The sequence below is a fragment of the Cavia porcellus genome, unplaced genomic scaffold (assembly GCF_034190915.1).
Source record: "Cavia porcellus strain 051 isolate PalLab524CR breed Dunkin Hartley unplaced genomic scaffold, mCavPor4.1 scaffold_1, whole genome shotgun sequence".
Classification (NCBI taxonomy): Eukaryota; Metazoa; Chordata; class Mammalia; order Rodentia; family Caviidae; genus Cavia; species Cavia porcellus.
Window position 1 is genome coordinate 59288017 of NW_026947484.1, and position 11387 is coordinate 59299403.

General features: G+C 43.7%; 1 protein-coding gene across 18 annotated transcripts in view; it reads right to left on the bottom strand.

The window, feature by feature from the left end:
* The window catches only part of Atosa (atos homolog A), an 83033-nt gene extending 72537 nt beyond the window's left edge, over positions 1–10496 (bottom strand). For 6 of the 18 annotated variants that reach the window (XR_002791741.2, XM_063248952.1, XM_063248922.1 and 3 more), the window contains exon 1: positions 9441–9552. Coding sequence is in view for 17 of the 18 variants with exons in the window: in XM_063248952.1 (XP_063105022.1) it covers positions 9441–9456 (16 nt within the window). In the remaining variant the exon portion in view is untranslated. Of the gene's footprint in view, positions 1–9440; positions 9553–9736; positions 9835–10045; positions 10185–10281; positions 10301–10354 lie in introns of those variants that run through there. The other 12 variants (XM_063249006.1, XM_063248959.1, XM_013154627.3 and 9 more) reach the window with 5 other exon arrangements.
* Between the last annotated feature and the right edge of the window lie 891 nt (positions 10497–11387).

The following is an 11387-nucleotide window of genomic DNA, read 5'->3' on the forward strand; positions in this document are numbered from 1 at the left end:
TAAAGACACTACTAGAAAAATGAACAGAAATCATATAGTAGGTTTTATTATTACATAAGTGTGAGATTTCTGGGGTTTGTTTTTTTTTTTTTTTTGTATTTTTGGTACCAGGGATCAAACTCATGATCTCACACTTGCCAGGCAGGCACTTATGCCACTGAGCTAAATCCCTTTGACTATGATACTGAATTGTGGACATATAGGAAAATGTTCTTATTTACATAAGACATACGCAGTGGTAATGATTAACTGGCTCCCAGAAGAAAAAGCCCTGTAGCATTGCCAAGTTCCCTGGTGTAAATGCTGCCAAGTTCCATGTTGCAAATGCTAACGCCAAGCAATTGACTTGAAAAGAAATACACAATCTTATTTTGCAACAGGTGCCAGCAAACTCCAATATACTGCTGGATGCTGAAGTACAACAGGAGATGAAGCATCATGGTGTTTCCAATATGTCTCCGAATTACAAAACAAAAAATGGGAAACAAAAATCCCGGTGTCTATCCACCCATTCACCTGTCAAATTCATCTACCCATCTAATACCACCTTCTACCTAACCATCCTCCAATGTACCTATCTATCCGATCAGCTGTCCTTCCACTTCATCTATGTCTATCAAGATAAAAGTTTTGAAATGCTCCAAATTAAGCTATGAAGAGGTATATAAGTGTTAATTGCATTCTTTTGACTTTTCTGTAGGACTGAAATTTTAAAACATTATTTATAACCTAAATTATAGAGAAAATAAAAAAGGAAAGTTTAAAGAAATCTTATAGCCAATTCTTTTGTAAAATGAGTAAATCATAATTTTGTAAAATGAGTAAATCATAAGTCAAGTACTCTCTTGATAGCTATATTAAATACGGTGTAGATCTTTCACCTAAAGTTATTTTAAGACCAAAAGCTAAAAAAAGACAACTAGCTAAACATTAAGAACCAAAATTACAGATTCTTACTACTATAAATTAAGTAGAAATGACCCACTATATAATAAGATAAACCATCTCTCTTCATAAAAGAAATTGCTTATTAGATGAAAAGTGTGAAAGAAGTTTCTAGATTAGTTAGGAAATGGCCTGATTTTAGATACTAACATTCATTTCCCTCAGGCATGTATGTTTTATAAGTGGGAAAAGGAAATATGGAATTAGTTTAAAATGCTAATCCCCAAATACAAATTGGTTGTGCTGTCAAAAAGTACACATTTTAAAATCCCAATGAGGTCAGCCTTAGCAAAAACATCACTTATTTTTGAGTGGGTCATGGCTAATCCTCAGTTATCCTAGCAAAGGTCTCCTAACCTATCATGGCCATTACTGACAGCATCGGGAAACAAGTCTCAATTGTGGGTTCAGATGGGACATGTTCCAAGCTCTGTACAAGTCCTAGATAATACCCTCAAAGAAAAAAGTAACCCTGAACAGTAACTCGCTGCTGCATGCTTTCCTCCAACTTCCTCCTCTTGTCCTCCCACCCCAAACTCTGTGCCCTAATACCTCTCTATCTGCTTGTGATGATATGTCACCCAGAAACAGCTGAATATGCCTCAAATTATGTACTTTCCCTCTCTTGCTGCATTGCATGAAAGACTGCAGTTCAGTACTGGGTTTGATGTTTTCTAGTCTGCCTACTGCAGACAACAAGGCTGACAGAGACATAATAAGGGTCTGTTGATCTCTTCTGCCTGTTACAACCAGTTCTCACAGCTGAGTATTCAAACACTCATTTCCTCAGAGGAGCTGTTCCAGATTTTCCTAGAAGTGAAGGAAAACTGCGCTACCCTGCATGAGGCCCGAACTCGGTGCCAAGGGGTAGGTTCTCAGGTGTCCAAGCAAAAGAGCAGCCATTCAGACAGGCTATGCCACTTTCTCTAGGTCACTCACCTGTCAAGTTGGGTCTTAACCTGATCACACTGTATCACACTGCTGAGTAGGAATCATCCTACCAAACCTAAAAATATGGCTATCATTTCAACACTTCTTGAGAGCTGTATAATTGAATACACATTTGTTAACCCAAACGAATCTCTAGCTGGCATCATTTCAGTCTGTCTATACCTGAAATTATCCATGAGGTGTAAAGTAGGTATTTCTGGTGTGAGACAACCCAACTGCGAAGCAGCTGACTTCCCTGAGGCATGCCTGGCTCTGTGCTGGTCTGCAGGAATGAGCCCCTTTCCTCAGGCGAGTCTACATGGGTACAGCGCTGCTCGGCCTGCAGAGGTCTGTGACACCCCTCCCCCAACACTGAAGCAACACTCTGAACCGAACCAAGGCCATTTCACAGATGAGAAAGGTGCCTGGGGACTTGCCCCGTGTCACCAAACTATAAATGACAGAATGGGTTCCAAATCTAAACCATAAATCCTGTGAGTCCTTCTCCTAGCACTCTCTCCTTACTCCTCCCTACCTTCTTGTGCTTGTCAACCTGCGTTATCTGCTGAATCTCTCCTGCACTCTCTGTCTGGGACAGAAACAGGAACAGGAACAGGAACAAGCTCAGCACCTGGAATGGAGGTCAGAGAGCATCCACAAACCTTTTGGTATGGGTCACTTATCAGGCAGATCACTGGAGACCACCGACACTAGTTTTTGCCCACTTCTTAAAAATTATTGTATTTTAATTCAGTAAGATTTAATCAATTTAAAAATTGTAATCTTCCAGGCCAGGGATTTAGCTCAGTCACATAAGCGCCTGCCTGGAACGCACAAAGTCCTGAGTTTGATCCCTGGTACCAAAAAAAAAAAAAAAAGTAATCTTCCTTTAAATAATTTACAGCCCAGTGTTTTAAAAGGTAGCTGTCAAACCGAGATAAAATCATGGTAATAGTCTAATAGTCGTTAACCTAAACACATCCCTAAATTGGTAGAATTTTACTTGCTGTCAGAAGAACAATGGTCCTAAGCATCTGCCCCTACCCTGTCTGCTCCACAAGCTCTGAGACACACCATTCACTCAACACATAAAGCCTCCAGTGCACTCACACTGCCATGCATAGGTTTCCGCTGTGTCTGCTGGGACTTGGAGCTAAGGTTGGAGGCCTGTGAAACTGGTTATAGAAAAACAAAGAAACAAAGAAAAAGATCAATAAAATTTAGCAAATGCTACTAAGGAAATGCAAGCTTCTCAGACAGAGAATAAAGGACATCTAATTGAATAACTACTATTACCTGGAGCAGTTAGAGTAGCTAGAAAAACCTCTATAAAAATGACATTTAAGCCCAGACAGAAAGAGGACGAGAAGCCACCCAGTGACAACTGGGAAGGAAGGGAGAAGAACAGACCATGAGGAGCTGGGCCTCAAAGCCTAAAAAGCAGCTGGTGTCGCGCCTTGTGGAAACGTCGCCGGGTGCCTGCCTCTCCTGTGGAGCAGAAGGGAGCAAAGCGTGGGCTGGCAGTCAAGCATGGCACTGCTGCTGCCCCTCCCGCCACCTGCCCTGCTCACCTTTAATACCCCAAGGAAACCTGACACATGAAGCAACCACTCTGATTCCTCAGCCGTTTGAGCAAAAACAGATTAACTGCTGGAAATCTGACTGGCTGATCTACTTAGAAAGAAGTACCACTTCCAGGTAGAGTAACTTTCATGTTCATGAATAAATAAATGTCACTGTCAAGTTATTCTAAGTTAAGTATTCCCAACTTAAATATCCTTAGCCTCAAAAGGCGGGAAAACACTATCATAACTAGATACAAAGATGGGAAGGTCAAAAGAACAAAAATAAACGTCAGAAGAGTTATATTTTGTCTTTTTTCTATACTTGTTCATGACGCAAATCTCTCAAAACCCAAAGGGTTTCTTTGCTTTTTGAAAACAAATCAATTTTTATGTTAGCCTCTTATTTATACTGCCCAATTATTTTTTTCTCATTCTCCAAAGAAACGACAGTACTCAGTCAAGTCGTTTCCTTCTTACTGGATGACAGGCAGAACCACAGGCAGGGCATCTGCCAACCCCTCTCGTATCTGCACCCCAGAAGGTACACCCAGCCAGTTGTTATTTGACAGTTACTGATCAACATAAATGGATGGCAGACTGGGGCCAGTTCTTTGCTGGTAATCACAGAATCTATACAGAATATGCTGCTGCTGGGCCTGGGATTCAACTCAGCACCCTAAGCACCTGCCTGGCAAGCCTGAAGTTGTGAGTTCAATCCCCAGTACCAAAAAAAAAAAAAACCCAGAATGTGCTGCTGAATCAGCCCCTTTGTTTTGTGCCTCTCTTTACTTTCACCAAATGATTGGCTGCTTCTTTAGAAAATGTCCAAAAATAACTATAGCGGCTCACATTTGCATGCTTGGTACCAGCCACTGTTCAAACATGTTATATATGTTAACTTAATTCTCAAAACCACCCTAAACAAAGTACTGTGCTCACCCTCCCTCTGTGGAGACAAAAGGCCAAAGCCAAGAGAGGATCACAATATTCAGCAAGTCCTTGTTTTGAGTTTTCCGTAAGCTTATTTTTAATTTGCTCACAATTTCTAAGAGTAGTTTACTATCAATTACTGGTACCAGTCAAGAAGGTAAGAGCATATACCTGAGCCTCCTTCAGTTTGGGTCTGCCTGTTCAGGCTTATGATTTAGGGTAAACCTCAAACCAGGCTGGTGGGATGCAGTTTCATTTGTATACAAAATGGAGATGACCCCGGGCACGTACCCATAATCCCTGTACTTGGGAGGCTGAGGCAGAAGGGTCAGTTTGGGGCTAGCCTGGACTGTTTGCATAAGGAAATGACAACAGCGCTGACCAAGTCATTTCTTTCCTGCTATGTCAGACTCCCAGGAAGGAACCCTCTGAGGTTCACAGGACTAGGCCTGCCCTGGGTAATTCATAAGCCACCGCAGACTGCAGCTAGGCCAACACCTGCAATCTAATGCTCAGTGAGAAAGCAAGCCCTCAGTTCTCACCTCAAAAGAACTGGTGCAGTATTTGTTTTTAGAACAGGTTTTGCACTAATAATTCTTACTTAAGCATCATAAACAGCCTATGATTTGTTTTAATATGAAGTTATTACTTTACTGATAATTAAATTTTGCCTTACTCTGTACCACAATTTTGATAAGCACAAATGTACAAAGTTAGAAATATCATACATTTGTACCACTGAAAATGTTTTTACACAAGGATCACATTTTGAACTTCTCCAGAAGCACTCAGCACTCACACACACCCAGTGCCTAGTCCCACTGTGTAGCACCGGCCACCATGCCACCACCTGCAGTGAGACCATTCCCAGAAGGCTCACTTCACCACTGCCCCCCATCTGGAAATTAAACTACGGTCCTAATAGCAAATGACACTATAAAGAAATAGACACACAAGGCAGGAAGATCATCATGAGTTCCAGGCCAGCCTGGGCCACACAGAGTGACCCTGTCTTAACACACCTCCCTCTCCAAAAAACAAAACAAAACAAAAACACAACAACAAAAACAAAACACACATATACTCTTGATTTTTTGGGGGGTATCAAGGATCAGACTCACAACCTCACACTTATCAGGCAGGTGCTTGAGCTACTGAGCTAAACCCCAACCCATATTTTGAATATTATTTTGTACATCTTACATTTTCTCAGTCAACTACATATTAAAAGTCTATTAAATCTGCGTTAGCCTTGGGATGTGGAATGTTATGAATGTGAAACAAAATAAACAGAGTTAGGTTATTGCACATTTAATTATTTTCTTATTTCTGTTGGGTAAAGAGCTTTGCAACTGGCCAACATATAAGTATCTGTAATGTTTTATTTAACATGGTAAGATTTATTTAATAACTACTCTGGAGTAGCCACTCTCACACTTCATTCTAGTAACTGTGAGCAGGTGGAATTATTCCCATTTTACAGACAAGGAAGCAGATAGATTAATGCAATGAAGATTATACAGCAGGCAAGAACAATATGATACAGATCTGATTAGAAGGACAATAGCACAGGCTCATACTCAGCAGCATAACCAAGCAATGTTACGTAACTGCCTAAAATGTTCTACCTTAACACATGGTGAAATGGTACTGACTATGTGGAATGCAGCCACTGTGCTGAAAAATATCTTATTTCTCCTAACTGACCTGTACTTACTTAACTGGCGGGACAGACTATAGTACATCCAGCATTCCAAAAAACGGACAGATGTTGCCAATACTGTGAGGACAGGATGCTGCCAGGGTGCTGTATGCTGCCTTCAGCCCCCACATCCCCTACCTGAGGCGTACACACTTAGGAGGATCTGGCCTCTGTTCCTGAACCTGTTATGCTACTCTATTTTTAACAACTATGATAAAGTAACAAAATGTGAATGCCAAAAGTTGTTATTTTTGTGAAACCTAAACTGAGTGTTTTGCAAAGAGCTTATTTGAAATACTGTTTTTTTTCTTTCCTTGGACACTGGGGATCAAACCCAGGGCCTAGCGTATACTACCACTAAGTTTACAATACCACTGAGCTTTAGCCCCATCCCTGAGACACAATAATTTTGGTAAATGTAAACCTCCATTCCCTAAAATAAACTCCTGCTGAACTATGTGCACAGAAGACAGTATAAAATTATGTTTAAAAACTATTTTAAATTATTCAAAAATGTAACATCCTACCTCCAGCCTGCTCTGAGAAGTCTTATTCCACTTTAAAGAAATCAAAACTTGAAATCTTGGATGTACACTATTCATATGGTTTCTACGAGAAAGGCCATGTTAAACTAAAAAAAAAAACAAAAACAAAAAAACACAGACCCCATTGCACCCTCAAAAAAGGATCAGAAGCCAGGTGTGGAGGTGCATGCCTATAATCCCAGCAGATTAAGGGAGCAGGATTGCTGTGAGTTTGAGACCAGCCTGGACTATAAAGAGCTCAAGGCCAGCCTGAATTACATAGTGAGGCCCTACCTCAAAAAACCAAAAAGGAAGTGAGGATTATATAGCTCAAGAGCAGAGCACTTGCAAGGCCTCAGTGTCACATTTAAACAAAGCACAGCCCAGCATTCTGAGCATGCCTGCAATCGCAGTGCTCAGGAGGGTAAGGCAAGAGGGTCGTCACAAGTTCAAAGCCAGCCTGGGCTACACAGTGAACCCAAGGCCAGCCCAATTACTAACTTAATATAAGACTACATATCAAAAAACCAGGAAATGAAGAGATGGGGGGGGGGGGGGACACAGAGGAAGACAGGTGAAAAAACCGAGGATGTTAGCCTGATTGCCCCCTTAATCTGTTTCTATTAGCCATCCACCACACCCAATCACGTAGGCTAAAAGGCTCTGGTGTGCTATTTTAGGCAACAACACTCTAAAGCACAGCTGTACTTACTAAACAAGTATTTGGGTCTCTGCATTAACATCCACACTTTACTCACATGCTGAAGGAGTGTCTAAGAGGTTCTCATATTCACTCTTTTATCAAGAACTTAGTGTTAAATATGCTTATCTCAGTCTCTAGCCCACAAACTGAAAGCAAGAAATTAAAGGAGGCAAGAATAAGCATATTAACAACAAAAGCTTTTGATTCCAAGGGAACAAACAAAGCACACAGATAGAAATATGTACGTGTATGATACACTGCAGTGCTTTCAACTAAAGAAAAAAAAACCTCAAAATCTCAATCTCTTTTTAGGGTATGTGTAGATTATAATTTACCAGTGTTGAAACTTATAGCAGTGTCCCTTTATTATCCACAAAGGTCAAATTACATTAAGTCTGTGTATTTTTTTATAAAAAAGAGAAACATTAATATTTTAAAAATCTACATATAATGATTACAAGTGAAAACATTTTTGGGATTGAAAGAGTAAAGTTTCCATAATCTAATCACTTGTAAAAACAGTTCCTTAGACATCGAAGAAGAAAAAGGGAAGTATTCGTGTTTCTAGCCAAGTGCTGCCCATAACTGTGCTCCTCAAACTGCAGGTCATCACGACCCATTAATTGGTCAGAAAATCAACTCAACAGGTTGTGACAGCAATTAAATAGTGAACAGAAAACACACCACCACACTGCACACAGAAGAGGTAGAAAATTTGTGAAAAACATCACAGTATTTTTGTGTTCCTCTGCTAAGTCAAAGATATTAATAACTCTGGATCCTGGATCAAAAAAAGAAATAGGACTAAAGGTTTGTGTGTTATGGAACACGATCACAATGCTAAACTTGTAATCACATCATTTTCATCTCAGAACCCTAAAGAAAGCTACACTTTTGAAAGAAAAAAGTCACTTTCTTAAAGAATCTTGATGAAAAATTTATTTTCTCCAGTAACCTGTATCAGTATAAAAACATTTTATTGTGCTTAGCACTGGTTTGCCTAAAACTGATAAGGCTATTTTTTAAAACTGTTATTGCAGGCAGTACCAGCTTTTAAACTGCCATGACATTAAAGCAACAATCCAAGACAAACATGACTTTGATTTTATTTGTTCGTTTATCCTGAGATGCAATTACTGACCTCGGTGCCATTTTTTTCAAAGTCACTAAAAAATCTAAACTTAGCATAGTAAACAAGCAACCCACTCAGCAGCGAGATACACTTGCTAATATGTTATATACATAGTTGTTGCCTGACTTGAAGTATCACTTTAAACAAGGCTGTCTTTCTAGTGCATCTAACAGAAGTATGATCAAAGACATACTTATTCTTTCTAATCACTTTGAAAACCTATCTGGAAAAATAACCCACTTAATACATTCTTTTTTAAGCAGGCATTTAATTCATAAGACAAATGCCTATTTCCGAACTCAAGCCTCAGATTTGCAGCAAACTCTGTTTAATCCAACTCCCTACCAAGTGCAATAATCCCTGCTTGGTTATGTTCCTTGAACTCGTATCTATGGTCCTCACTGACCACTATCATACGAAAGTCTTATAAAAATTGATCTTTGTCATTAACCAGAAAGCTAGTAAGCAAGTTCTTTGATGTCTCTGAAAAGCACAGTATATACATTATTCTAAAACATGACAATACAGGTTTCTGAAGGAAGCGACATGTACCTTTTACTAGGGATTCCTGTGCATATGATATACTGAATACTGACGTATTTTTGGAGTTTGCTTATAGAACAAAAACCAAGTAATGAAAAGCAGGGACCACAATAAAATAGTAAGTTGCCAACTCATTCTTTTTAACGAGTACAAAATGTCAAGTTTTAGGCACCTGTAATGTCTCTAAAGTTGAAGTCAGATTGACTTTGCGTAAAATAAGAGCCTGCAGCCTAAACCGCCGCGGAGGTCGGTGACCACACACAGATGCTGTCGTTGACAACGTCTTTTCCAGCCAAGTTCTCCGCCGAGACCTGCTCCGGCCCGTGCTAGACCTTCGTGCCTGCCCCGCCGGCCGGCCCGGAGCCGGGTCCTGGCAGGTGACACCGGGACGCCGCGCTGAGGGCCAGGTGAGCCTGGCCACAGCAGGCCCGGAGACGAGTCCCGGACGCACCCGCACCTCACGTACCTCGCTCGGGCTTCATGTTCGCGTCCGAGCCGCCCCCGGGGGCCAAGATGCACGCCTGGGCTCCCTCCACAGCTCGCCGCGGCCCCAGCGGCCCGGCTCCAGGTTCTGAGCGCTGAAAGAGAGCAAGTGGAGTCGGCGCGGCCCTGCGGGAGGAGCCCCGCGCGGCCCGTGTCCTCTGCTGACTCCGCTGCAGTGCACCGGACCTATTTATAGCTTCAGGCGCGGGTGGAGGGCGCGGCGAGCGACCCGGCCGGCGAACCAGTCATCTGGAGCGCCGGCGTCCGCCCCGGCCTCACCTGTGTGCCCGCCCGCGGCCGCGCCCACTTGGGAGAGGATCCCGGGGAGCCGAGCACTAGCCGGCCGCCGTCGCGAGCAGCTCCGCAGAGGCCCCGCCCCTCCCACCTCAAGGACCACCTCCTCGCCGAGGCCCCGCCTTCCCCACAGCCTTGCCCTCACGCTCTCGCCCCGCCTCCACCTCCGAGTTCGCCCACCCGGGGCCCTGATCCCCTTGAGGCTCCGCCCCAAAGGCCCCGCCCCCGGGCCCCGCCCCTAGATGCCCGGGCGCCCTGCTTCTCCCTCGCTCCCTCCCTCCCCGCGGCGCTCACCCTGCGACCCCGGGTTTCTCAGCCCAGTAGCGCGCGCCCGGGTGTCGGCCGCAAGGCCGCATCCATAGTGCTTCCGGCCGGCTCGCTCCGGGACTCCCCGCGCGGCGCCCCTCCTCCTCCTCCTCGCCCCCGTCCCGCTCTGGGCACTGTTCCGCGCCCCGTGCGGCCGCTCACATCCCACGCCTGCCTCAGCCCGCAGTTCCCCTGCGCCCCCGCGGCCATGCACCCGAGCCCACCGTCCCGCTCAGCTCTCCGCGGCGCCCTGTCAAAACAAGGCCGGTCACGTGTCCCAATAACAGAGCCGCGCACCCGTCATTTCCGCCTAGCCAGGCCGCGCGCCCGACGCCATGGCAACACTGCAACCCGATGGCTGCGGACGGGCTGCGGGAGGAGACGGCGCCCACGGGCGGCGGAGAGGACTGGCGGCGCCGGGGCCGGAGCGGGGCTGTCGTCGCGAGGTCCGGCGGGCCTCCGCGCCCTGCACCCTGCAGCTGCCGGCTACGCGGTCCCCAAGGATTCGGTGCTAAAAATAACTCGGCACTTGCAAACACTGACTCACCCGCGGGAGGACACGCCTGACAGCGTGTTATTGTTGGGAAGCTATAATTTTGTTGTTGTGCTGTAACAACGTGACATGATGACATTTGGCGTGGTGATGTTGTTTCATCACTTAAACACAAACAGATGTCTAGATGTGCTGTAGGCTAGCAGATCAGCTGCTCAGTGTGTAGCCCAAGTGCACAGATGGTTGGGAGGCCAGAGACCAGAAGCATGAAATTGGCAAGGCTCTTTGGTTTCATAAGAAAAAAAAAAATTTTTTTTTAGAAATAATTTTGCATACAAGAATCACAACAGGAAGGTACGAGGACAAGTGTTTTATTTTTTACTTCATTCTTTTACTGTTTGTAAAGCTTTCCAGAGGCTTTTACATCAGAAGTTTTTAAAAAGCACAAAGATGGACAAGTGCATTTCCTTTTGCCTCAGATCAAAACATAAAACTTCTCTTGTAAAAAAGTAGTATTTTCTAGATGTTTAGCCCTTGACAGTAAAATAACATGCACAAATGCAATCATTAATTTGAATTCCAAGATTGCACCCAATCTGAATCGGGCCAGACATTCAGGCACAGAGCATTTTATCTCCACCAAGCTGTTCTGGCTTTAGGAAGATAAAGCTTCTTCACAAATGGCAACGGATCTTTAATCTATATAGTGGCTACAAATTTTGACTCCTGGTAGACTTGATATTACTATTTCTGTAGTGTTTTAAAAATGGACTTAAGTTTTGCTTCTGCAATCACTTTTCAGTTAACCTTGGTAAGGGAGATGGAAAGAACATCACA